Source organism: Pestalotiopsis fici (assembly GCF_000516985.1).
Source record: "Pestalotiopsis fici W106-1 unplaced genomic scaffold PFICI_Scf_3, whole genome shotgun sequence".
In the NCBI taxonomy this organism is placed as follows: domain Eukaryota; kingdom Fungi; phylum Ascomycota; class Sordariomycetes; order Amphisphaeriales; family Sporocadaceae; genus Pestalotiopsis; species Pestalotiopsis fici.
Window position 1 is genome coordinate 917,862 of NW_006917093.1, and position 26,793 is coordinate 944,654.

Below are 26,793 nucleotides of genomic sequence, written 5' to 3' on the forward strand. Positions count from 1 at the left end.
TAGATTTCGTTTCGACGATCAGATACGACATTGGAAGTCTCGACATTGCCGCCAGTCAAAGAGTCAAGAGACGGCTTCATGGATGATGGCCCTCACGAGGCGCTAGCTAGCAACCTTGAGCTATTGTCCGTCACTGTCCAGCAGCGAGTAGTCGCCCGATCGAAAGGCTGTCCGTCTGCCCCGTCGCATCTCCATGCTACTGTGCACTAGCCAAGATATAGCAGAATTGGCTTCACTGGACCAGCGTCCGAGGTTCCCGTAGCATGATCTCAATGCTCACCGTTTCCTCGCGCCCGGTCCTCGTCAGGTCGTATCCAAGTGTGTCGACGGTCTTGAAGCCGTATCGCTGGTAGACTGGCACGGCATTCTCCAAAGCCTCCACGTAGGTCGTGATACCTTGCCTATCTGCTACCTCCAGCACGCAGTCTAACAGAGCCGCGGCCAAGCCCCGGCGATGGTACGCGGGATCGGTACAGAGTAGCTGTAGTGCTATCGCGATGGCAGCGATCAGCGCCAGACCATGACGGAACTGGAAAGTTTCGTTCTGTTTTGGTGTTTTATACTTCTACTCACCTAATTTGGTATGCGACTCCCATTTTTTGCTCACTACAATGATTCATGTCAGCACCATTTTATACATGCTACCATGTCAACAAGACAACAAACATCGATCTTGGCAGAAATGACGCTGTTGCCGTTTTTCCCGATCACATGAAAAAAAAAACCCCCCAGCAGCGAGTAAGGAAATACTCACTAGCTTTGATCCCGGCAAAAAATTCATGATACAGTTCCTCGTCGCTCCCAGCTGGGGGGTTCTGCATCCATTGCTGCTCGGGAGTCACCCCTTGCACGCTGCCGTTATTGTTGTCCAAGAAGTTGTTGTCGTCGTCGTCGTCGAATGTCCTGAAACCCACCGCTAGTCCCTTCATCTCCACCGGCACGGTCCACCGGGCCCAGGCCACAATCTGCCCCGTCGCCACGTCGGCCACCTTGAAATGCTGGTCCGAGGGGTTACGGAACCGAAGGCGGAATCGGGCCTCGGTCCAGCGCCGCATCACCTCCAGGTCGACCGGCCACCAGTACGTGAAGTTGGTCTGGAGAAAGGCCGCGCTGTAGGCCGTCACCATTTGTGGCACGTCGGCTGGTGTGCATCGTGACAGCACAAAGCCTGGCGCGAGTGATGCGGGCACGGGAAAAGGTAGAGCCATCTTGGTGGTAGCAGTCGAGAGCGCCCTCTTTGAGATCATGCTATAGGGGACAAAATCACACGCTGGATGTTATACTGCACGCAAGAATGAGTGGCTGGAAATATGTTGATATATGTTACACGAAGACTATCTATTGTCATTTATGAGGAGTCATTCCCTTGACTCATTGGAATTGTCACGTCGCCCTTCCGGTCTTGGCATAGTCAATTGGCCCCCGAACCCCGACTCCGGAGCCGAAGATTGCCAATTGTGGTCAATGATGGCTCGGCTTCGGCTCAGGAGGGATGCAGGCATTCATATGCCGGAATCGCAAAAACTAAATCCACTTCACCCGGTCCAGCCTGCCCTTCTAATTTACGTGGCCACTTCTATGACAGGACATCATACCTACCCATTGAGCATGATATGACGGGAACGCAAATGCAGCTCAGTAGATGAGGAAGTAACTTGCTATCAGAAGGTAGGAGCCCTGTTGGAAAGTCAGGAAATGTGCGTCACTTCTCTTGTAGAGCAAGAGAGTATCGGAAGGATCGTGCTAGGATTTCATGACAGATATCGTGATGTCCCGACACAATCGATGTTTCCCTTGCCATCTCACCTTGATCATGTTTGGATCGCGGAAATTCGTGTAAAGAAGCAAGTCATTAATCTCAAAGTCGGAGTGGTAATGCAAACACCACCGTGTTCGTTGGACCAGTTCAATATACTTCCTCCCCAACAATTAAACAGTTATGGTAATAGAAAAACCATCCCATGGAGAATGTTCATTATCACTTCCATCTAATCGTTCAGCTCGAATCTCCCATGGGAACAAGACATTTGGAAGGAGCTGATCCGGGTGAATGATCCTGCTTTAGAATACTTCCGGAGATTGAGAAAGAAGGTAGTGTACGGACATGCTGGAAGGAACATTGTATCAGTCCTTGAGACGAGTTTAAAAGGAGACCTCTCCGCCAGCTAGAATTCCTTTCCCCTTCTTCTCTCTTCATCAACAACATAACCTCAATCTTGTTCTCTTCTCTCTCTCTATCTCTACTTTTTATCCATCATAATGTCAAGATTACAAAAGCATTACTCGCAATCTGAATTTCTTCTTAATTCCATCCCGCCATCCAGCTATGGGTTCCCTTAGTTATTCACCTGCTGTGCGCCCCACACAATGAGCGAAAACACAAGCACATCGACTCAGAGATGTTCCCCCTGTCTACAGACAATGCAAACTCTCACACAAAACCCAAAGGGTCTTGTCCTCGGTCCTTCGGATCATTTTTGACAAGAGTCGGATGAAAGTTGAAGACCAAGATGGCGAGGATCAAGGAACAGGACAAGAATCGCTAAAGTAAGGCCCCAAACTTTCATACTACCAACAATCTGAGAGCTCTTTGACAGTGACAACCATCCCTTCACTTACTAATTGCACCGCGAGCAGGACTCTCCCCGATCCATGCTGCGAGATGTCGAACCCAAACAAGGCCTACGGACGCACCAGAGAATTTGCTTGTCGAACACTTGAGGAGAGAAAACAAAATGGAACGCAGTTTGACCCCACGAAAACGCATCTCGAACCATCGAAACAAGAGTTGTAGACCCTTGAAAGCCGCCAAACTCAATTAGAATACCATAAGAAGTTATTCAACTTAATCAAAGGATTAAGTAAAAAAAAAAATCAAGGCAGATCGGCCACCTCTGGGCACATTCGAGTCTGGAATTGTCCTCAAAGCAGCATGGGTACCTAAAGGACTCGGCTCTCATCCAAATGGACCCCAAAAAGTTCGATCTCATCTTTGTTCAATCAATTTCTTCGCATTTTCCCTTAATAGCTTGTATATAAAAAGATAGGATTTCTCTCCCTTTCTTTTGTTTATGCGCATATAGTCTAACAATTTCCATATTCACACCATGCTTGCTAGAATTGTGCAATCAAAAGAGTGCTAGACGGCTCTGGAGTCGTTGTGTTTTGCCATTTTGTCACCGTTCAAGGGCGACTGCTGCTTGACAGAGAACGATCACGGCATGGGCGTCACGTTGTATTAATTCTTCAAGTTTACGATTGCTGTTGGGAGAATTTCTAGTGTTTGATGCCACGTTTAATCCTTGTCACTATTCTGAATACTAAAGGCGACATGAAGAAAGGACGGGTTTTGGCAATTGTAATTCTTGTTGACTATCTGGCAAAATATCACCCGAGTCCCGGTATCACGGAATCGCCACCACCTGCGTGACCTAGATCACCCAGGACCATGTCACCCAGCCCATCCTGTGTCTGGTTCAACATTGGGATATCATCCATGCCCTCGAGCAACGCATCGCCGCCGCCCATGCCCAGGCCCGTCTTTTCCATGGCGAACAAGGCGGCCGCGGGGGCATCCATGCTATAAGTCAAATGCTCAGGCAAGACGGCCGAGCCTCGGGCACAGATCCTGTCGCCCTGGTGACACGCCGTAAACACTCGATCGGCGCCGACGCCCGGCACGGCAGTCCCATTGCCGGGGTCGCCAAAGAGCACGACGGAGCTCAGCTTGCCGGCGACATCGGCCCCCAGGGACGCGCACGCCTTGCGCACCACCTGCGCCCCCTGCGAGTAGCCGGCCAGCACAATCTTGGCGTCGGGGCAGGCCTCGCGCGTGGCGCTGACAAAAGCGGCCATCTTCTCGGCGCCCTCGGACGAGCCGCCGGCCGCGAAGCCGGCGATGCTGGCTGGGTACTCGAGCCCCTGGATGGCGAGCCGGGTGCCGTTGAAGTAGTGCTGCAGCGCCGTGGCAAAGGGGGGCCCGGCGAGGAATCCCATGTTGCCCGGTTCCGACGTCCCGCGGGCAAATATGACGGCGACACTGGGGCAGCCGGCGCACTTTTCCAGGGTCTCGCCCTTGATGGTGGAGAGGAAATTACTCGTGCCATTGACGTTCTGGCTCGACCCGACGTTGGAGGTAATGTTGTTGATATTGATGAGCCCCCACAGTCCATTCTGGCTGATTTGACCAGATCCGAGGGCCACGATGAGAGATGCGAGGCTCGTAATGCTCGTGTCGATTATGGCAGTAAGGTTGAGGCCCTTGCTAAAGACAGAGCCGAGGTCATCTCCGAGGTGATGACCTGGTGTCGGGGCGCTGTGTGCCGAGGGGACGAGTAACGACAACAGCAAACCAGCCAAGAGGATCAGCAGCCGGCTGCTGGCTGATGAATGACCTGGTATCATTCTTCCCCCTTTCCAAGAAAATCCAAAATCCAAGTAATAGTAACAACTTTGTAGCCGCCGGGGCCCGCCTCTATATCACACAAAGGAAAGGAAAAGGGAAAGAAAAGTTCATATCCAATCACCACGTCAAACGAAGAATCAACTCGAAGCAAGCACTTGATGCGGGCAGGATTCAGGCCATTCTTGGCATCCGACTTTCTGTGGTTGCACAAGGATCCATGAGCTTCATCATGTTAAGTTTATTTTTGAGCCTAATGGAAACCCGTCTCGGATCTTGGCGCGCCCAGATTGCAGACGAGGTAGACTGGTTGGTTACCTTTTGGAAAAGCACGTTGTCGGTGTCACGATCCGTGTTTCACTAGACATCTCGGGTAATAAGTGACCACACAGTTGCTTTGGCCCAATCATCTGAAACCGTCTGATTGAGAATGATCGGCACTAGCCTCTTACCAGGTTCTTTGATGCGAGGACACCAGAAAAATAAGATAAAAAAGAATCATGGAAGCATCAAATTGTCCCGACGTGCAGAGAGGGGGCTGTTGTGATTTCTTCAAGCCAATTCTGGTGGCATCTCTCAATTTGATACTGCCTAGTAATTTAAACATGATAGCAAGATGCGCCGGGATATCTACCGGTAAAAATCATCCCATCCTGCCATTGACACCGGATCTATATTGCCATGCGCCTTTCCAATACAGAAAAAAAAAGAAAATAAATAAACAAAAATAAGAACTTGCCTTTATTGTTCCAAGTCGTTTGATGGATGGAACGAAGGGGCCTCGACGCCGAGGGTTCTCAGCCTCTGAGACAAGAGACCCTCTGCCGTCCCAGGACGACCATTGATCAGGGTAGAGAATGGATTGCCGCCATAGCCTACGTCGCCTTTGCTGAGCTTGTCGTATCTGTCAAGCTGACTCATGGACGCTCCAAAGCTGGGCATGTGATTTGCATCTGTATCCATGGGATGGCCCGACTCGGACGAGCTCGCAGACCATATGCTAGTCCGACTATTGTCGCGGTCCTTGTTTACAGCGTGCAAAGATGACTTTGGAGGCAGACGTAAAGGCACGGCCTCCACAGGAGGCTCATTGCGACTGGCCGGGCTGTTGTACGAGAAATGTTGCCTTGGTATAGGCGTTTCCGGCAGGATATAATCAGCAGTAGAATCAAAAGTTTGGCCGGCAACGCCCATGTAAAAGCCAGAACTGCGTCTTCTAAAGGCCTTTTCAGCAGCCAAGCTAGCCCCCGGACCGCTGCTTGCTGAAATCGGCGGGTGCATGACACGAATGGCCTTGTAAGGAGTAAATCTCGGCTCAGGTAGCGTGATTTCATTCTGGAGCTTCTCTTTGCCGTCGGGAACGCGATTCGCAAATACCACACGAATACTTTTGTACAGATAATATCGACCGCGGGACGGACAACATATATGTAGATGTACAAGATAACGTAGCGTCGGTCGGGTTGCTGAGCTTGTGTCTTTGAGTTCGGGAAGGTTGTCAATAATGGGCCCTGCAGAATAGCTGCGCTGCCGGATGAACGTCTTGGTGCCAGGCTCCATACCCGCCAGGTCATACGGCACCAGAAACAGCTTGACTGCCGTCTTGTTGGGATTCTTGATTATAATCTGGATCTGCCCCTTTTCTGGAATACGGTAGCTTCCGCCAGGAGGAGCCCTTGGTGAGCCGGACCTTCTCTTCTGTTTTTGCGACCGTCGAGCGTCTCCAGCTGCATGACCAATCACACCCTCGTCTCGGACCTGGAACTCGTCGGCCGCTTTCCGTTCGTGAGCTCGACTCTGCACCTTGCGTTTCGAGCGGGCATCCTCTTCCTGGTTTGGAAGACCGTTCTCCAGGTCGATCTGCCCAACATATGGACTAGGACCGTCTTCCATTTTGGACCGGCCATGTGCCGAGCTCGCGTAGCTATAGAAGACGGCGGGGAACGGCAAGGTCACATGAGCTGGGCAGCGCAGAGTAGACTTGCATTTTCCGAGACCGAGCACACCAATTTGAGCAACAAAGTCGAGTGGTTTCGATGGCGTTGTGGACATGCGTCCCCGCAGAATACTTTCTTCATATGATCCAACCATGGAGGCATGTTGCATTGGGGACGAGTCGGAACTATACGATGGGCGCCGTGACCGTAAATATCCTGGTGTCTGAGGCGGTGTGCCATTTAAAAAGCTGGGCGTGGATGTGAGAGATCTCCTTGGTTGATGTGCCTGGTAAGGAAATGTCTTTTCATGCCGGAGCGAGGGCGATGGGATTGACATCCGACTCGGAGACCCAACTCCGTGTGAGCCGGAAAGGCCAGACATCAGCGTATGGCGACGGTAACTTTTGGCATATCCTGAATTTATATCGATGCCGTCAATAGGGTTGGCAAGGTCGAGATCTTCATGGCTCTCAGACTGCACCAAAGGGCTGGTCGGTGGTTGATAGAAGAAATTCGTCGAGGATAGAGACGAAGACAAGGAGGAGAACCCGGGTTGTGATTCTTCCGATCTTGCAAAGTTGGTTTGTATGCGTTCAAGGCGAAAGGGTGTAAAGTCGCGTGGAGGCGAAGTAGCCATCCATGAATGATCATGGTGGTCTTGGTAGTCGGTCGTCCGGTCATGATCACTTCTTCTGCCTTCAGTCGTCGTCCGTCTGTGCGTAGGTGTATTCTCCTGAGTAAAGTCACCGCTATGTAGAGCCGAGCGCGGTCTTTCGATACTCATCCCTTCTCGGAACCTCCTTTCGTCTTCGCCATCCAGGTCCCCTTTCTCGGGAGTAATGTTGGGTGGGGGGAGAAGACCAGGAGAGTTGCTTGATGTTCCCTGTGGACTTTGCATATTCCGGACAGGCGTTGCTGGGCGTTGGCCCCAGATTGAGTCCAAAAGCTCACCAGCAAGCTTACGGCTGCTATTGAACGGTGAAAGACGACCAGCATTTCTTGAGATCCAGGTTGGGCTTTCGCCGCGCTTCAGCCGCTGAATGAGCTCTGCTCGGTCGGAGCATGCTGGATGAACCCCGTCTTCAGCAGTCTTTGGTCTTGTCTCGTCATAAACCGGTCCATCACATAATTCTGTCCTGATACTCTCATCCGAGAGCCTTCTTTCGAGAGTGTGGTCGGCGAGTGACTGATCTGAACTCTGTTGAATCCCGGTTGGTGGTGACGACATTGCGACGTCTCCAGCGGATTCCCTCCGCACAATGTCCTCCTGGAAAAATGGCATTTTATCGGCCACATCCAAATCAAATTTTGATGGCCAAGGAATTTTTATAGCACTTCCTCCCTCATGTCTTTTAATTTTTCAGCTGTCCTTTGTGTTTTGTGCCCAATACTGTGTTTGAAAACAGCTCAGGCGAGCGCATGATGGAATTGCAGCGGGTTGACTCGTGTGTATGTATTCAGCTGCTGGCGTCCAATGGTCCAAGTTTGGGTACCTAGTAGTGGCGTGCCTCGGAACCCCGACCCAGCATTCCAGAACTCGACTCGGAAATTAACAATATTACAGCTGTCGACCCATCGAGATTTTAAAGGCGTTGAACAGTGAAATAAAGAAGGAAGAAGGAAGTCGAGAGGAGTGAAGATTTTGTTTCCCCGTTTCAAATGGTTGCAAACTCAAGCAAACGACACGAAACGGGTCATTCGGGTCCCAGTGCAGCGCTTTCTATGCTAATGCAGTGATGCTTCTGGTGCAGGTGCAGGCCCCTCCCCTCAACCAACCAGTGCCGATTTATGAGGAGCCCCGTTGAAAATCATCTGAAATCATCTGACGGGGCGATGACTCCATTGCGTTGGCGCTGGGCTTGCTGGGCATGTGCTAGGATTTGGGGGGTTGAACTGCGCTGGCCTTCCTGTTGGCGCATCAATACTGGGGTCATTTACCGGTCATTTACCGCGTTCGCAGGTCTGATGGTGGGGATTTATTCAGGGTCTGGGAGGGATCCTAGGGATCACACGGGCGCCATTCGACCATTCCCGCTTTATGCAATCCACTAATCCGGAACTCAGTGCTACTAAAGGTGCATCTCATTTTCCAGAGCCATTCCTTTCCTAGAGCCATCAGGGTGCTACGTCGGCCAACTAATAGGTAGCATGTAGTGCTGTACCTTCACGAGCTGTGCAGACGACGACTAACTCGATGTGTCTATCTGCGTCGGATTAAAATTTGTGGCGTTTGATCAAACCAAAAGACTGACACATCAAATAGACTCAAAATTCTGGACATGTCAAATATCGTAAAATATGAATAAAATTTGAACATTCGATTGACTCGTGAAATGTCTCGCAACCCCTGTGCCGATGACGGCTGCCAGCCACATTGATGTGCAAGCCTAATAAAGTGCTTGCACATGTAGTATTTCGTACCTAATGTACCTAGCATTCCGTAGCGTCACAGTTGGATCTGAATACCCGCGCGCCCCACAAAAGAAGCGTCTCGTCCCGCGATAGCGATAACGATTTTGTTTGTGTTGCTGCTCTCTGCGCCGGGAGACAAAAAAAACCCCATTGAACGGAGCGCCATCAACGACGAAACCACGTTAATTGCTCTCCCAACATTGACACAAACAAATCATGGCACCCAAAAGGCCTCTAGACGCCAGCGATGCTCGCGACTCCAAAAAGGCGCGCAAGGGCGGCTTCCGTGTCGGCCCCGACAACCTACCAGACGGCCCTTGGCGGCGCAAGGTCACCAAGATCAAGAAGGACCTGATACAAAAGGCCAAGCTGAAGAAGGCGTACAAGAAGATCAAGGCGAGGGAACTGCCACAGAATAAGCAATCGTCGTCGTCTGCTGTGGGAGTCGAGAATCAGGGACACAACAAGAAACGCGACAATGAGGACTCAAGTGCAGAAGAGGGAGGAGAAGAAGAAGAAGAAGAAGACGAAGCCTCTGGCCAGCCAGATTCAGAGTCAGAGATGGAAGACGCAGACGCACACTCGGATAACGAAGGCAAAGAAGAGAAAGTAAAGCAAAGCCGCGATACCCCCAAGTCCGCAACAGAATCACAACAACACGACAAGCACTTGGAGGGAAAGAAGAACAAGCCAGAGGAAAAGCAGGACCGCCCAGACCACATGCACCCGTCGCGCCGGCAATCCCGCAACGCACCGCACCGGCCGGGCTACTACGACAAGGCATTGGCCGAGGCGTCCAAGAAAAAGGCCGAGCAGGAAGCCCGCGAGGCCGAGTTCCAACGACGGCGGGAGGAGCGCGAACGCAAGAATGCCGAGCGCGAGCGCTTTCAGCGCGCCATGAAGAAAGCCAGGACGCCGGGCAGAGACGGACAGCGCAAACTGGGCCGCGAGAGCGGACTGCTGCTCGAAAAGGCGCGCAGGATAACACAGCAGCGATGAGAATGGCGAAAGCAATGCTGTCTTCCCCTTGTGGAATTTTTAATTAGGCAAGCGAATGTATATTTGACCATCTTGGCATAGATATCTACCTAATGTAGGTAGGTATACTTCGGCATTGTGGGCGGCGTCTAAAAAGATTTGGGAAAATGCGCGATTCGGCCCGAGCAGAGCGTTTTTGGAAAGTGGGATTTTGTGCTGCTTCTTGAAAGAAAACCAATACCGAGAATCAGCAAAGTATAAAAAATCATGGTTCCTGGCGGACCTGCAGCCGTTGAGTAGAAAGGTTTAATCATCAATCATCAAAGCAAGTCAAAAGAGGATTTGTTCCTGCACAGTGTCCTACTCGCAGTCAATTTGCTCTTGGGGAATATATGTCTTCAATTCTTCCGGCCGTCAGACCGTTATCATCATTCTTGTCCAACTCTGATCAATTCGTACTTCCATTACAAAAAAAGAGAGAACAGAATCAAAGAAGGATGACGGGATTTTCGTCATCTCGACCAGAACGCGCACCGCAATATGAACAGGACGTAATGAATACATATCGATAACCCGCTTTCTAAGAAGGAAAACATGTCTGAGGATGAAACCCGCTTCTCGTTCGAGTCCTTGAAGGGAACCTCCCGAGGTAATGCAAGAAAAGAATTCCAGAGAGCCACAATGCCTTCAAGGATATCACAAAATAAACTGTCATGCCGTTCAAAGACAAAACAACTCGTCATCGTGGACTATCCGATAGTAGTCGAGCACCATTCAATGAATCTGAGCAAGGAGGTGATGCTTCACAGTCGTCATGTCGCAACAGGCTCTCATGGTGATTTGTTCGCCCGCCAAGTCTGTGCTCGACTCTGTTGCAACCCACGCTCAGCGCGAGGTAGATTCGCGCAGTATATACAAGGTGTAGGGGTAGCGAGTTCCTCCAAGTTATAGCCGGTTTAGTCCTCGGAGAAGATTGTCTGGCTGTTTTCGATGATGAACTGCACAGCAAGATTCTTTGCGTGCATGTCTGTCATTTCTCTTTCGATTGTCCTGTCTCTCATAATCGTCGGCGCAAAGACGACAGCCAAATTCTTAGGAGACATCTATAGAATAATGTTAAAAAAAAAAAGATCTTCGAACAAGATTTTGGGGGGCCAGCTACTCACCAAGTTTTCTGGCTCGCGTTGGGCAACCCGAACAAGATGGAACATCAAGAACTCAAGACAGTCCCGATGCTTCTGTGGCAGCATATTGAACGTCTTTCGCAGATGGTCACACTTTTCGTCCGTATCCGTAATGGCTGACTCGAGAGTTAGTATCTTGTCAACAAGTCAAAAGAGTTCCGCTATCCTTACAGTTGATTTCCAGGATTCGGTCGTAGACATCGTAAGTAAGCAATGGAGTGGGCAGTTTTCTGAAATATTGCTTCAAGACACTGGTGACAGCCGTAATGTCCAAGTCAGGGTCCGAAATATCAAAATTCTCAGTCTTGTCAAAACCCTCCTGAATCAACTTGACCTGAGAGTTGCCACCAGTCTTTCGGTAGATGCCCTCCATATCCATGCCGCGGAGCTCGACCTCTTCGATACATCGTGTAACCACACACGGTATCTGTCTCTTTTCAAAATCAGCTCGTTCAGAAAGCTCCGATCCGAACAGAACATCTGCCGCTTCTGCAACATCCAAGCTAGAATTGTTCTGTATTCCCATGGTCTTTGGCGGCATGGTCGTTGACTTCTTGAAACCAAAGAATCCCTGCTTCTCATTGTTGAGATTATTGGTACTGTTGCCGTTACTGAGGTTGCCATTCGGCCGGTTCTGACCATTGACGGGAACCGCTTGTGCTGATTCCACAGGTGTATGTGTCATGTTGTAAGGCAGGCCAATATTCTCGCCGGCGAATTGTCCGTCGCGGCGCTCTGGCTGTTGCAAGGCGCCGACTGTCCTGTTCACTCCCTTGGCGATATTCTGAGCCATTGCCTTGGAGCCCTTCTTCCAGCTAAACTTTTGCACTTTGCCCTTTCGAATATTCACAACAGTGGGACCTGCTTCAAGAATAGGTTCCTCTTGGTCGGGAATCAGGGTCGTGCCAGTCTGTATGCTGGAGCTGTCCAAGTGAACAGAGTTGTTTGATTGGCCCTTGTGCTGATGGTAGATGCCGAGGCCATTCATCGGCGTGCGCGGGTCCGAATGGTTCTTGAATCTACCCTGAATCTGTTGGGTCAAGTCGTTGTTCATCTCGGCGAGCTGAGCATTCTTTGATGACAGTTGCTCAAACTCTAGAAGCGCGCGGTCGCGGTCTGCAATCGCTTGAGCCTTCTCCTCGAGCAATGCATCGCGCTCTGAATGGAGCTGTTCCAATGACGCGGTCATCGACTGCTTGAGCTTGTCGATCTTCTGAACAAATTCCTTGATGGCAGACTCCTCTAGGTCGTGGGGGTTGATAGGCCGTTGAGTATCTTTGGCTTTTTCGACGTAGCCGGCCAATACCTCCAATTGACGGATCATGATCTCGGTCTGGGTGTCTAATACCGAGACGGTCTTTCTCTTCTCCTCTAGGCGCTCGCTAATTCGAAGCAGGTCCTTCTCGCTGGAAAACTGCCTCTCCAGCTCTGCCACTCTTTGCTCGGAATTTCTGAGCCTGCGCTTCAGGACAGCAGCGTCGTCATGTACGGCAAGCGATTGGGAACTGGAATTGTCGAGTGTTTGCAAGTTGGAAGGATCCTCTGCGAGTGGGGTTTTTGGCCAGCGTGGTGAGGCAGTTGTGCGCGTTGATTCACTGACACTTCGGGTGTGGCCGATCCGGGGCAGGTTGTTGTTCTGTTCAGCGCTGCCGGTGCGGCCATGGCGCACAGCATTCGAGACACGACGAAGAATGGATGATGAGCCTTCATCCGTCCCCAAAATGCGTGCCAGGTCTTCCTCCATACTAAAGTCTCCACCGGCACTCCATCTTGGCAATTTCGGCGATGTTTTGGGCTCGGTTATCTCCTGCTGTCCAGAGTTCTCTTTTCCACTGGAAACTGACGGTGGCACAGGCGGTGCTCGAGGGGTCATATACGAGTCGCTCAACTTCGCCTCTGGTTGCGGCCGAGGTGGTGGGATCGGGGGAGGTAAATCCTCGGAAGCCTTGCGCGGCCTCGTTGTCCCTTAAAATGGGGTTCAGTTGGGAGGTTTTACGGAGGTGAGAATCATGAGCTACTACATACCGTTGGTTGTGCGTGAAGCCGAAGGTGGCAACTCTTTCCTTGCGATCGGCCTCGTGGGGTTTGGAGAGCTGACAGATTCGTTGGATCGAACCTCATCGTCATCCCTAAGACGAGAGTCCTGAGAGCTGCGCGGTGTGCCAATTTTATCCGTCGGCTGCCGCAATTGGGTTAAATCGTGCAGCCCGCCAGAAGATTGTGAGGCACTTCTTGCATTTACCTTTTTGCTTTTGGGTGCTTCCTGCAGCTTGAAATCCTCGTTCGCTTGGGTTTTGCCATTTGTGGTCGAAGAAGTCTTTGGTTGTGCCGGCTTATCAGTCTTGGGAGCTTTAGACAACCTCCTTGAAGCATCTTTGGGTGGTGGACTTTCGTAGTCGGAAGAGGTCTGGCGTGGCTTCTCCTGAAAGGCAATATGGGGAGTCGATGATTGAGATTGCTCGCGTCGTCTAGTTGGCTCAGGATCAGCCTTGGGAATGCTGAAATAATCCTTCTCCTTTCTTGAGCTTGCAGTAGATGTCATGTTCTCGTTGATCGATCTCGAAGGAGTAGCGGTACTGGGGCTGGGGTCAAGGGCCACGGGAATGAAAAATCCATGGTCATCAGCGGTGGCATTGCTGGCGACATCGCTCCCGCCATAATGAGATGAGTTGCGGTTCTGTCGATAGGTGGCCTGCGGCAACGAGAGCCCGCTGTCTTTTTCCCTGTGGTCTGCCACCCGTTCTGGAGATCGGGCCGGTCGCGAGCTGCTCCGTGACGAAGAGTCGCGGTGAGGATACGAGGGTCTGGGGCGTGGAGAAAGTTCGGTTGGTGTATCAGAATCGGGGTCGACACGATCGTTCGAGAAGGCGCCATTTGGAATGGCATTCGGCGGCAGCGCTGGCAGGCTCTTATCCACAATCATTGGCGAACCGTCTTTTTCTCGCGACTTTGCCTGTGCAGCTGCTTTTGATTTTTTTCGACGTCTGGCCATGAGCGACTCGTGACAGCTCATGCAAAAGATACCCTGTGAAGTTCTGGCATATCGCAAATTTTCAATCTTCCTTTTACAGTTTCGACATCGAAAGCAGGCTGCGCAGAAAGCCTGGTCCCCCGTAAGGATGGCCAGATCCTCGATTTTGTTGTTGCATGCGCTGCAACTATATGTGCAGTTATTGCAAATTAGGGAACCGTCTCCCAAGAGTAGCAAGTTCGCATCCGAGTCAAGGAGGGTGCCGCAGGTGTTGCATCGGAAGCAGTTGAGATGCCATCGATTGCCCGCTGAAAGAACATGGTTAGAAAAACTGCGATCAAGGACTGACATTGAAGGGAGGACAAGAAGAAGAGAGGGGGAAAGGAGGGTAGTTGTGATAGATACTATGATCGCGGAAAGAAATGCGACAATCGAGCGAAACAAACAGCACGCGAAAGAATATAATCAGTTTGCCTTGTATAGTCGGACTTACCCAGCTCAAATGCTTTACCCTCCTCTAAAATCTATCGTCGGTGCATCACCAGTCAGTGACATGGGACCTCAAAGAAAGGGCTCAAGTGTTGCAGGGTTGGGTCATACCTCTCCACAGCCTTTGCAGGGGAAGCTCTCCTCACTCTCCATCGGACTCTCCAAATAGTCATCCATTGTTACGATTCACGCGGATCCCGATCACCAGCAGTCGATGAATAGTTTCATACAGCCAGTGGTTCTGGCAATCGAGGGGCGGTCTGAGAGCGACGACGTGTGGCCTCAATGTGGTCGGAAGAGCCAGCAATGAAGAAAAGAGCGATCAGAGCACCATGGATACGATGGTCAATGGGCTGCCAGTTTTGGGGAAGAGGCGAAGCGATAGAGAACCCGCGACAAGAAAACAAGCCGGTTGTTTAAGACTGAAGCGAAGGACGTCCGAGAAGTATGGTACTATATGGTAAGGAGAGTCTGATCTCTTTGTCGGTCGGGAGGCCCGTCCGTTGGTGGTATGTACTCGTCAGGTTTGGGCGCACGGGGGAGATGTGGTAATGTATTCCCGTACGAAGGGTCAACTAGGAACCCCAAGTGCAGACAGATATGTAGTAGCAGTTGCTCCTTTGACGATTGATGACCGTGAGGTGCGCGCTCGGTCTAGGTCGGTGCAGAGGGTAAAACTAACAGCATCCAAGCCGCTGTTGCTGAATGATATAAGTATAGGATGCGTCCGTCTACTATGTCGAGACAGGCGACCTACGGCGGCGACAAGAAAGACGACGATGAGAATGAGGTCGACAAGGACAACAGACGGCGAGAGCGACGACAGTGACGAATCGAAGCGTGCCTCACTTACTCAGGGTCTGGCGGAAAGCTACGCTGCCATGCTGCTTGCTTGCTGGCTGCTGCTGCTGCTACTGCTCGCTCGTGCATTACATGTCTGTCAATCAAAAAATCTCAAGTCTTATGCCCCAATCTTTCTGTTTAAGGGGAAGAGGGGGAACTGCAGCAGGGCTCCAAGGAGCAACAGTGTGAGCCGCGCAGGCAGAAGACTGTGCTGGGCGAGGGTCTTTAGTGCCAAATGTGGATGCTCCCAGGTCCTCATCGGCCAGGTGGCGTGGCTAAAGGCTCGTCTTTTCCCCCTAGTCGCTAAGGTAAGTTAGGCCTTCATCCCAGACATTCGTCAGGGGGTGTTCGACGTTCTACATGTACTATTCTGGAAAATGTCAGGGTCAGGGTGCTGTCAAGTGTCATGGACAAATATGCTGCAAGAAGCGAATGATTATAATACAACTGGCGGTCTACAATACATGTACAGAGTATTCACGGTAAACCTTTGTCCATCCACGTCGCGTATATACTTTCAACATCTTTCTTCATGTACAAACGGATGGCATACCTTGGGCTTCTCGAACGCTGCAGCCGTTTGGATTCTTCTTGACATTTTTGGGATCTCTGGCAGGAAGGTAACTATAATTGCCATGTGCCAAGCAGCATTGACATCAGCATCCTCCGCAATGCTGATTCGGATGATTCCTTCCCCCCCTTATATGCTAGAGAGGAACAAGTCAACTAGATGCCAGAAGAGTAATCAGTAATATCAACCCGTATGTATTTAAGTCTTGGGATACGTGTCTGGCGTATGTGGCATGGATCTGGCTTGAAATTGATCCTCCTCGTAATCTTGAATTCGGGAAAAGTAGTTTAAGGTTGTCCTTGCCATGACTCTGTTCTGGAACCTTTTTCTGGCTGCAGGAACAAGCAGCGCGGTAATTTTAGTGCAACTGTCTTTCTTTACTGTCCCAGCCTTCCATCCTAAAGTCCGAATTTCTTTTTCTCCAGCTAGTTCGTCTCATAAAACGCTCAGGAACAGTATTGCTAAAGGTGGTGCTCTCCGTACTCCCCGCGGAAGAACACTAGCTTGCAACTAGGTAGACTACCGTCAAGGGGCTGTTCTTTTTTTTTTTTTTTTNTTTTTTTTTTTTTTAACACCTCGAGTACACAGGTAACGTTCTTGGAAGAAATCATAAAGAGAGACACTCGAGCCGCTGACAACTTCGTTTTACCGCTCATCTATCCGCTCTGACAGATAAATGACTCTGTTTGTGCTCCCGTCGTCAATTGGATACCTGACCATACAATAATAGCTTTCTTTACTGGCTGGCTGCTCCTCATCAGGGGTGACGCAATCCATCACGGCGAGCACAGCCATACTAGTTATACTTTGTAAACAGTCCAGTTACTGGGCTCACGATTTAACCCGTCTAGCTCCTAGCCCGGCAGCCTACGTATCATCTGGTTCTGCCGGGAAAATAGAAAATGAACGGGCGTGACAGCAAAAAGGAGTGAGTGCTGGGCTGGAAACTCAGATACTGTGCTGCGCTCACATCATATCGTTTCGTGGCAGTAAACATGTCCAACCACCGACCAAAGATTAGAACGCTGCTGTGGCGCTGCTCTTGATCAAACCGAAGGTCCCGTGAGACTAGAGAATATGTGCTACCACTATATTAATAGCATCGGAGGAATGACCTTTGCCTTGGCTCAAAACTCTCCAGTCATTTGTTCCTGTTTGACGGCCACCACATTTTCTGAGTCGTGGCTCATAACGCAACAACGGACTTGGCCCGGGTGACGCCTCCCTCTGCGCCGTCGTCTGCGTCTGGTCAGCCAATTGCCAAAATAATAATAAAAGAACAAGCAAACAAACATTTGCAATTGCCAACAGCACAAATCAGGGACAAATAAATGGCAGATCCAATGGGCGCAGGTCCGTGTAGTGCACAGCCGTCCATCCTCTATTGCCTAGATATTGGCAGGTGGGTATTTGTATTTCTACAATCTACTTGGAACCCCTGTGCCGGGACCACCTTGGCACCACAATCTGAAAATCAGACGCCATCGAGCGTTGCAGCAGGCCCAACGTACGTTCTGGCCCAATATGATCGACAATCAGATCGCATATGGCGCTTTGCTTCAACGGTTGACGGGCTGATATCGAGGGCCGGAGCCCGGATCACGAAATGATTCCCCGGCACAGCTATTCGGACTTCCTACTTGACCCTGACAGTCGCACTCATGTCTTGAATTCCCTGCACATCATTCCATGACATGTCATCGTGTTGGCAAGAGGACAACAACAATCACAACGACGACAAAAACAAAAACAAATAGAGCCCCCATTCAAGCTACCTAGGACTATCTTACGTTCGGTACTGGCTGCTTCTCTCCATGCGTTGGCACTCCACATACTGGATTGCACCTCGTCAACGTCCTGTTCCTCTTCTATGCATTCCACGGATGGCCCGACTGACTTTTCCCAGTAGAGGACGCACAGCAGGCTCACCAAGGTCCTCCTACACCACACTGCACTGCACTGCACTGCACTGCTGTGTACATCGTCTGCTCCGTGCCTTGTCATTACAGGACAGGGGTCAGCTATAAAATTCGCGAATCGCTACAGGCACTGAGAAAAAACTCCACGGTCTCAAATGTTTCAGTTACAGTGCCTCCACTCCACCACACCCAGGCACTTGAGAAGCCACCATGCGGCACATGCCAAGCGAAACGGAACTACTAGGATTCCTAGGCTGGTGATGCTTCTCACCAGCCCCCCCTGGTAGCATACACAGTGTCTCTTGTTGGAGGGGCTGTGGACAGCGTGCTAACAAGTATGAAGTACTTTGTACACCAATTCATGCTACGTGGAATACAGAAAGACCCATGAAAATCATATTCATTCTCTTGCCCAAGTGACAGTCGCATTCCAGCATCTTCTCATAAACTCAAGTTCACCAAGTGCAATTTGGCAATGCCGGCAGTCTGCCCCTTCAAGTCACTGGTCTCCCCACTCCTTGCTGGAAGCATAGCACACTATGTTCGATGACTAAGGCTTTGCGATTCTATACTATTCGGATTATTGTATCCTAGTCGTTCTGGATCGCAGCTATTTAGAATGACTGCTGCGTACTAGTAAGATGTGCCAGACGATATCTTTCCATGCCAGTTCTCGGAGTGCCTATACAGTATGAGGTTACACGCTTCCCACACACCCTCTATCGTGCAGCCAACTGATATCTAGTTGCATCTGATTTGGGTGGCTGCAAGATAAACAACAACATCGACGGAGCGTCAAGTACTTGCACCTTGCACCGGAGCAACTATTACGCCCGGCACGTATATACAAGCAGTGCCCATCCCTTCCAAGAGGTTCAGAATCGGAACAGGTCAGCGTCTCCAGATATATCGGTTCTGCCAGGAATGCCTTTATTTCTCAAGAGCAATTTCGGTTGCATTTGTGTAGAATATCTACCTTGTGATATTTCGCAAACGACTTACACAATCTACTTTTACAGTCGATATTGTCACGCGGCATGTTCTGCAGTCAGCCTGGGTTATCCAAATCTGAACCATCATGCACCAATTTCTCATGTTTCTCATGTTTCCAGCAGGAGAGACGTTTTAACTTTGGTAACAACATTCATTCTAGGCTGCCAGGCACTTCCGATTGGTCTCTCATTGGCTATACCCCCCAAGCCTTAACACCCTCAGCCGATAATAAGTCGACTGCCTGCACGGAACCCGGAGCATTGATTGCCTATTATAGCTCAGTATCCTCGTTGACGCATCATCCCCTTGGCCTCGAGCAAGTTTTCAGTCGCCCGAGGGCAAGCAAGGCACGGCAAATGATGGTCTCATTTCCTGAGAGTTTGTCTGGCAAATACTGAGCCGTGTATGAATTTCGGAACTTGCTCATCCACGAGGTCGCTCGAAGCTTGGCGAGTCCTTGCCATTGTGATGCAATTGGCATTCTAGTGATTCCATGTCTGACAAATTCCCATGGCCTTGTTGTGTGCGAAAAAACACACGCAGCTGGAGAATACTACCAAGGATTTGAATCGAGTATACGAAGCAGGGGACCCGTTCACGGAACCAGGGTGACCTAACGGGCTACGTCGTTCCAATAAAGACAGCTTGGAGCGAGCAACGTGAGTGACCGTTGAAACAATCATGGCGTATAAGCAATCTCGCCTGGTGAGAACTATGAGGGGAGTATAGTAACACGAAGGACCAGGCACGACGCAATCACATGTTTTGCCCAATGTAGCAAACGGGGCCCGTTACGAAAAGCACTTTTAGCTGATACTCGTTCCGTCTGTACCTGCATGAGTTCGCCCCCTCTTTGACTTTTCTTTTTTCTTCTTTGAGATCTCGCCATTTTGATCATTTTTGTTTACTGTGTGCCACAGAACATGCCGGGTTGCCAGTATGCCTACCTATTTGCCCGGTAGCTGCACCTAGATAAGTGAAGTGCAGTGCAATGCTCAAGTCATGGCCAGAATATATTGACCCATCTGTCAAACCTGCAGCAGCCGCTCGTGAGACTGTCTCTGTGTCGCGCAGACGAGCAGTGGCATTTTCCAAATCCACCAATCCCGCCTTGTAGGGGACAGGAGGGAAAAGACGCGATACGGCAACAGTAACGGACCACGAAACAGCGAGCTACACAAATCCTCTCTCGTGACCATTCCGAAATGCGACCCAGCTTCAGAGGAGCAGCAAAGACGATCTTCGGGGAGGGGCGCCCTCTGCAAGAGAATAAGCCACGCAAATGCAAGATTGCAGCCTCAGTCTGCACTGAATTTTCGTACGCCATGTCACGACATGATCCATTTCATGCGCCAGCCATGTACGAAGCACCCATTCATAGTAAGTACCCGGCCTGCGTCTACCCGAACCCCCTTTCCTTCTCACCGCGTGCGTGTTTTTGGCTGTTGTGCGCCTGTCGCCTGTTCGTCGTGTCGTAGCACAATCGCTTCCTCTTTTTTGCGCAACCCTCGAATTCTCGCCTCGAAGAGAGAGGGGAAAAGAAACAAAATTCTCCGATTCAAATCCCACGATGGGCTTGTCGGACCCGAACGGGGGAGCCAACTTTGGTGGCGCCCACGGTAAGCCCCCCCAGATTAATACCCCTGCTGCTCGCAAGGAACGCCTCCATCCCGACCCATAGGGGTCCTGGGGTATCCTCCTCTGCTACTGTAACATCGTGCATCGCCTAGATAGCACAAGGCAGACAAGTGCTTACTTTCATTATCTATCGCGTTTTGTTTTGGTTGTTGTTGTTCTTTTCGAGTCCTCGGTACCAATTCCGTGGTTTCAAGTGCTTCTCAGCTCGTCATGTATAAAGTCGTCTTGCATATCCTGTACATTCTGATACATTTGTTGATTATATCTTCCCCGACCCAAGGACCGTGAGCTTACACAAGTGGTTCTCACGTGTTAAAAAGTACCCGGTCATGTACAAAGCAGTTTGACATTTGCTTCTGTTTTACCAAGTAGTCTTGTCGACACAAAATAACCACGCGAGCTGCTCTTCTGGTCGGGCTGCTGGTAGAAAAAGAACTCCACATCCGATATCTCTCTTGCCCGGGATATATAGTATATAATACTACTGTTTTCAGCCTCAAATGCATGCACCGCTAGCTCCACCCTCCTCTTTAGGAAAGTCGGGCGCAAGTGCTTGTTTTTGAACTACCACTTTGGCTGCGTCCGCGTTTCCTTTTCATCTCCTCCAAGACTTGTGAGGCACTGACTTGGTTCGGTATCTTCCGTAAGTTATGCGCGTCATGTCGTTGGTGTGTCTCGCGAATCTGCAGTGTTGAGTCGGGCTAAATGGAGGTCAATGGTGGTTATATTTTAGAAATTGCCTGATACAGGGACTTGAGAGAACTCCATAGGGGAAGGAAGATTGCCAGTCTCGAAGACGACAAGTGAGACCCTACGTCGAGAATTGATTTTAAGAAGAGAGATATGAACGATTCAAATTTACTCGCAGACACAACATTGGATCATGAGTAGGTAGATATAACCAATATAACACTGTTTGCAACATCAAGGTCAAACCGCTTGGGGGTGATACTTTGCGCCTTCAGTTGTGATTAAATGAAGCAATTCGGTCGTGACCACCGAGTCAAGTATTGAGTGAAGTTGTTTCTATCGTCCAAAGAGCATCTTGATTGGACACAATCGACCGCTTTCGAGAATGTGCATTGTAGTTGCAAAGTGGTGGCTTTCAAGTCCCATTGAGGTCGATACATGAAAACTCTTTCCAGAATTGTTCGACTCGCAGCCTTGAAGAGAGCAGTTGCCAATTATACAATGTGCGGAAAAGGGGGAAGCCACCATGGGCTCAACTAGATGGGTCAACACGCCAACTAATGGCGACAACAGGTCACTTTGGGCATACATTCTTGGGAACATCATCATCTATCATCAGTTGACTCCGTGCTGCTTCCTACCTTTTCACACCACCAGCACAATCTATCTTATTACCTACTATACTTAGCTAAATTCATCCCTTCTCATGCCCATACGCCCTCCAAACTTTGAACCAGTCTTTCGATTGTGGTCTCCAAGCGCAGGCTCAACCGCAGGAGAAACAATGCCTACCTCAACTCAAGGTTCGTCTGCGCCAAAGTATGGCGCGTCTGACTGATTTGATAACCCTGCTGAGCCAGACATAGATCATCTTGCTTCCCCATCTACTCCCAAGCCTGCGGCTGGCTGCGATTGGGATGGCGACAAGGCTGAGCCCGAGCTTGACGACCTCGCCTACCAACATGCCCCCAGGGAGCCTATACCTACTCCACAAGTTCCGCGCACCCCTTCGCCCGGTAAGATATTGGAGTTGCTCCAAGTGCTTCAATGAACTGATTGGATGAAACATAGAAGCACTGCCGTCCCCATTAGTTGACCAGCCGGTAAGGACCCTACCGTGAGCCATCGATAATCGTCAAAGCTGATCAACCCACCAAGGCCATACCGTCGGTCAAAGGCTCGCCTCCACAAGAGCCTGCTATCCATGAGCCAGCACCCGTAGTTGACTCTAGACTTGAGTGGCACCAAAAGCATCATGCAGAGAAAGAGAAAGCCCACGATGAGAGGCATAGAGCAAGAGCACAGGGAGACACGGCGAGAAGAGAGCTCAAGAAGAAGGAAAAGTCTGAGCGCAAAGCTCGAGAGCGGGCTCGACGCGAGTCGCGCAAAAGAGAGAGGCAAGAGAGGAAGTCCAGAAAGAGCGAAACGAAAGAACCCAGAAAGCCTTCTGTGGGAGCCCGACTCAAGGAAAAAGTAGAGAGCGAATTGCAAGTGCTGGCTGATGAGTTGACGCACGGCATTCGCAAGATCCTGCCCAGTTCTGATACCCCAAAGCTTCCAAAGTCTCAGGATCAGCAGCATGAGGGACCGATGCCATTAGACCCCCTTGCACATCAGGACGACACATTCACGCGAGACAAGGAGATTGTCCAGGCAGCAAAGAATGCAGATGACATTGCCATGAGCCTTGGTATGTGACATCACTTTCCTCATTACCTCATATGCAAAGTGCATCGGCAAGTGTGTCATCACCATGACCAGCAACAATATCAATCTACAAGACTCGGATACTGACGAGAGAAGCAAGGTCATGACGGGGCTTCAGATCGACGTCCGGCAAGTCGTATACTCGAGTCCGCTCCCAAACACTCAAACAAAAAGTTAGTCTGGATATGCAATAAGACTTGAAGCACTTATTTTCCCTAACAAAAACACAGGAAACCTCAGAATGCGGCCGATGGTCAAGATAAGTCAGCTCAGCACGATATCCATTCGAGTCCTGTTGCCGATAAATATGAATGTGGCCATACAAAGGACGTGTAAGTCTGCCCGAGGATCAGACATTGATTTTGTGAAATACTGATACCTCCGGAATAGGGCTGACGGTGACTCATCAACTGCACACAACAAAGGCGAGATCATCGATGTACAACACAAGAGCCAGCCAGTTGCACCCGGTATGTTGAAACGTGCAAACTGTCTCTGTGGTGCTCTACCGCCAACTCCCTCTGAGTATGCCGCCGACGAACCTGTCGCTGTTCTCACACCCCGAATTGACACGCCAGGTCACGAAGATCCCTTTCCTACTGACCCTTGGGATAAAAAATGAGTACTAGCTGGTTGCTTATTGGAATCTTGGCCTCAAATCAAAGGCGAACCATGCATTCATTCTGGTTTTGATCATAGGCGTTGTCGTCGGGTTACAAGATTGAACTCTCTGTTTATATAAATTGGCTGCTTCTTTCTGTCGTGGGGTTTAATCAAAGTCAGTCACAGACTTGCTCTTTAATGATCTTTCGATGATCAGAACAAGAGCGGGGGTGCTTGTCACGCATATTTCCATTGGCGGTAAGAGTTTGGTAGTTGGCTGATGTGGAAAACTGTTTGGAGTGGCCTGGATTGGCATCGTATTGGAGATTCGGAAACACCAGGCGTGGATTATTCTTCTCGCATGACCGCACACGCGATTACATGAATAAATAGAAAGATTGCTATATGAGACGGTTTTATGCTCATGCTCGAATTCTTGAAGGTCTATGTCTGATCCTGAAATTGCCATTCATCGGGCGTGTCTATGCCAGAATCATGGGCAACAAGCTCCTCTCGCTCATGTTTATACAGCCTGGGGTAATCTCATCAAACTCGATGACCTAGGCCATGGGCCCCCCACCTCTCGAGAGGATATATTTGTGCCCCATTGTCAGGATTAAGGCGATCCAGCCGGTATTGGCTCTGTTGTACGAGGATCTGTTTGCTAGCTTCCCATAACTCCTATGCTTGTTAGAATCCCAAACACTCGTTTCCATTATTCATTGGCCGATATTGAACATCAGAGTCTTCAATCCAAAGAGCCTGCCAATGCAACGCAGCTAAAGCGCATATCGCCGCCTTCGCGCTCGAGGAATTTGAGAGGACCCCAGAGCAGAGCCTTTTCCGAAAGGACGTCCTCATTCTCGTCGAGCTTGCCACGGGCTAGAGGTCCCTTGCGGCGGCCGTCGAGTTCCCAAAGCGTGCCGTCGCCTGTCTTGACAAAGCATACATAGTGTAGGTCGATGTCGTCCTGGGCGTCGGGGGCCGCCGTGTCGCCCTGGCTGGCGGCCTCGTGGTGGGCACTGGCGAGGGATGATGTTTGTTCTAGTAGCTTGGAGCGTTCTGCCGGTGCTAGAGGCACGGCTTCCTTGATTAATTTATCGAGATCGGAGCCGGACTCTATGTAGCAGAAAAAGAATGGTTAGCCATGGATGGGAGGAGCTTGTTTTTTCTCTTTGCGGATTTCCAAGCTTACCAATGTACTCTCGAGCCGGGCCATTGCTGACGGCGTGGAGCAGGCCCATGAGACCGCAGGCATTGCGAATTGTCTGGCGGAACCAGACGACGGGCTCGCCGGGGCCCTTACCCGCGTAGGCGGGCAAGGGGGCGTCCTCGGCCATGCGCTGTGACTCGTAGACGGCCGAGACGGGAAAGACGAGCAGGAGGGCCAAGGCCGGGCGGGGGATAAAGGCCAGCAGCTCGGGCTCCGAGATGGAGTAGACGTCGTGGACCTGCAGCGCGCTGCTCAGGCCGAGGCGGTGCAGGAGGCTCGTCATGAGTTCTGGGTTGGCTTCGAGGGGGATGAAGGCTGGCGAGGCGCCCGGAGGCGGATCGGGGTGGGTTTGTGTTGCAGCTGCCATGGTTTTGTTTTTGTTTGTTTCTTGTTCTGTTTCTCTACTAAACTTATCAAGTGGGCTGGTGACTTGAGAAGTGCAAAAGAAGTGACTCCAGTAATGCAAGGTCGAAAAGTGGTTGAACGCGGTAGGTATTCACTCGCCGAAGGCAATCTCGTGTGTTTGAAAGTCAATTGCCCCTCCATCTTTACTGGGAGCTGTACCTAGCTTGCACGGGTCTGGGTATGACGCAGCTTCGGGGAGCCTAGCGGGGGATCCCTGTACGAGTTGCAACGGCGCCTGCCATTGTGGGGCGAGTATAACAAACACCAAGCTGTATTTGATGTGCACCAACGGAAGAAAATATGATGCATTCTATTGGCATCTCGTACCTTCTGAATTCCTCAAGCCAATCTTGGTTCATTTCTGCGTGTACTCAGAAACAGGAATTACGCATTTCATTCATCGGTACAAGGCATATTTGCAGATGACCTGGTTCGTAGCTTGGCTGGGACGAAATACAAAGTGAATTATCATCTTCATAATTTCTAGAGAACCACTCTCCAAATTGTCCAAGCATCAACTCTAGCAGTTCTCTACATCTATTTTAAATAAATGCTCCTCCTTTCAAAGCAAGAACAATTACATGAATTTGTGTGTAAACATCCCATGAGTTGCAAGTAGGTACGGTAATCCACGCCTCCTCCTTGGCCATCACGATCGTGGGTGATTACTCCTTGTTGACAAATAGTAAGTGCGTCTCCCCCAGAAGGTTACATTCTTCACTTGTCGGCCAGCTGTGCTTTTGTCCCTCCGTCTGATAAAATAGGCACAGATAACAACAGCTAACAAGGACACCGTGATTATACTGTTCCACATGTGGAACTGAGGGCTCATGGCCAGGGGCGGTTCGCAGCCACAAACCCATCTCCACGATGCGTTCGCTATTTCCTCACCAATGTGGGAGAATACGGCAATGAAGGGATAGAATGCCGCCAGATCAAACCAAGTCGTATCATCCCAGACAACACCCAGAGGCCAGAGTATAGCGCCGGGCCCGCCCCGGCGCTTGCCAATGACATCTGCAATTTTCGAGGGTATCATGAGTGTCATGAAGGTAAACACTTGTCTTGTGCACCAGGAGCCGAATCTCAAGCGTTTTCCGCAGCCCTGTTCGTCGGCCAGGCACTTGTTGATTCGTTTTCCGATCTTGGATAGAATGTGATACTTGTGTTTTGGGCCGTCGGGGTGATTGCTTGGCTCTGAAACCTCGTTGATGGAGTAGCTGTGGCAGTCGGTATCGCTGTCGAGAACTCTCGGGGTCTCTGGGCTTTCATAGCCGTTTGCACCCGTCTCGGGAGACGCGTCCGTGTAGTCGGCCATGGGAATCTGCTCCGAGGTAGGGATTCTCTCGTTCCAGGAGCTTTCGAGATACCATTCATGGTCCCAGTCCTCAATCGCTCGTCGGATTTCCGGTCCGTCGGGGGAAATTTCTAGCCCACTTCCATCGTACTCTCGGTATATCTCGTACTCCTCGTGCATATAGATGCATTTGCGCCGCGTACCTGTCCTTGCGGCCTCCCTCGACCACTCCGCACTGAGCAACCGCCCGCCAGAATACGGAGCCAATGGGGCTCTTGGCGGGCAGAATTCAGATCCATTAGGTCGACTGTCAGAGTATTTGATGATGCTGAAAAGGAGACCCACTAGACAGAAATCACGAATACCGACACCATACATGGTTTTAAAGGAAAATAAAGGCAAGTAGATGATGAGGATGGTATTTTTGATAGAAACCAAGCACGGTAAGTTGGATGGCTTCCCTGGCTATACTTATATACATTGAAATTACCTCTCCCCTGGAGGCAACTGTATGTCTCACTTCATCAGGCATGTAGGGTGG

The 26,793-nt window shown here is 50.4% G+C and overlaps 8 protein-coding genes across 8 annotated transcripts; 2 read left to right on the plus strand and 6 right to left on the minus strand.

Annotated features, from left to right (window-relative positions):
* Window positions 1-232: 232 nt before the first annotated feature.
* Window positions 233-1,208, minus strand: PFICI_04479 (uncharacterized protein; the record flags this gene model as incomplete). The annotated part of the gene is made up of 3 exons (XM_007833060.1): window positions 233-489; window positions 574-606; window positions 755-1,208. 3 exons carry the CDS (start codon window positions 1,206-1,208, stop codon window positions 233-235), a joined length of 744 nt encoding a protein of 247 aa, XP_007831251.1.
* A 2,179-nt stretch (window positions 1,209-3,387) lies between these two features.
* Window positions 3,388-4,404, minus strand: PFICI_04480 (uncharacterized protein; the record flags this gene model as incomplete). Its single annotated transcript, XM_007833061.1, has 1 exon — window positions 3,388-4,404. The coding sequence occupies one exon, from the start codon at window positions 4,402-4,404 to the stop codon at window positions 3,388-3,390; it is 1,017 nt and encodes a 338-aa protein (XP_007831252.1).
* A 739-nt stretch (window positions 4,405-5,143) lies between these two features.
* PFICI_04481 (uncharacterized protein) lies at window positions 5,144-7,621 on the minus strand (the record flags this gene model as incomplete). The annotated part of the gene is made up of 1 exon (XM_007833062.1): window positions 5,144-7,621. The coding sequence occupies one exon, from the start codon at window positions 7,619-7,621 to the stop codon at window positions 5,144-5,146; it is 2,478 nt and encodes an 825-aa protein (XP_007831253.1).
* A 1,346-nt stretch (window positions 7,622-8,967) lies between these two features.
* Window positions 8,968-9,750, plus strand: PFICI_04482 (uncharacterized protein; the record flags this gene model as incomplete). Its single annotated transcript, XM_007833063.1, has 1 exon — window positions 8,968-9,750. The coding sequence occupies one exon, from the start codon at window positions 8,968-8,970 to the stop codon at window positions 9,748-9,750; it is 783 nt and encodes a 260-aa protein (XP_007831254.1).
* Window positions 9,751-10,685: 935 nt separating this feature from the next.
* PFICI_04483 (uncharacterized protein) lies at window positions 10,686-14,550 on the minus strand (the record flags this gene model as incomplete). The annotated part of the gene is made up of 6 exons (XM_007833064.1): window positions 10,686-10,832; window positions 10,896-11,029; window positions 11,085-12,878; window positions 12,939-14,192; window positions 14,378-14,408; window positions 14,485-14,550. 6 exons carry the CDS (start codon window positions 14,548-14,550, stop codon window positions 10,686-10,688), a joined length of 3,426 nt encoding a protein of 1,141 aa, XP_007831255.1.
* Window positions 14,551-21,811: 7,261 nt separating this feature from the next.
* PFICI_04484 (uncharacterized protein) lies at window positions 21,812-23,356 on the plus strand (the record flags this gene model as incomplete). Its single annotated transcript, XM_007833065.1, has 7 exons — window positions 21,812-21,830; window positions 21,894-22,043; window positions 22,099-22,130; window positions 22,186-22,717; window positions 22,835-22,907; window positions 22,965-23,066; window positions 23,125-23,356. 7 exons carry the CDS (start codon window positions 21,812-21,814, stop codon window positions 23,354-23,356), a joined length of 1,140 nt encoding a protein of 379 aa, XP_007831256.1.
* A 729-nt stretch (window positions 23,357-24,085) lies between these two features.
* PFICI_04485 (uncharacterized protein) lies at window positions 24,086-24,917 on the minus strand (the record flags this gene model as incomplete). The annotated part of the gene is made up of 2 exons (XM_007833066.1): window positions 24,086-24,456; window positions 24,533-24,917. 2 exons carry the CDS (start codon window positions 24,915-24,917, stop codon window positions 24,086-24,088), a joined length of 756 nt encoding a protein of 251 aa, XP_007831257.1.
* A 687-nt stretch (window positions 24,918-25,604) lies between these two features.
* PFICI_04486 (uncharacterized protein) lies at window positions 25,605-26,630 on the minus strand (the record flags this gene model as incomplete). The annotated part of the gene is made up of 1 exon (XM_007833067.1): window positions 25,605-26,630. The coding sequence occupies one exon, from the start codon at window positions 26,628-26,630 to the stop codon at window positions 25,605-25,607; it is 1,026 nt and encodes a 341-aa protein (XP_007831258.1).
* Between the last annotated feature and the right edge of the window lie 163 nt (window positions 26,631-26,793).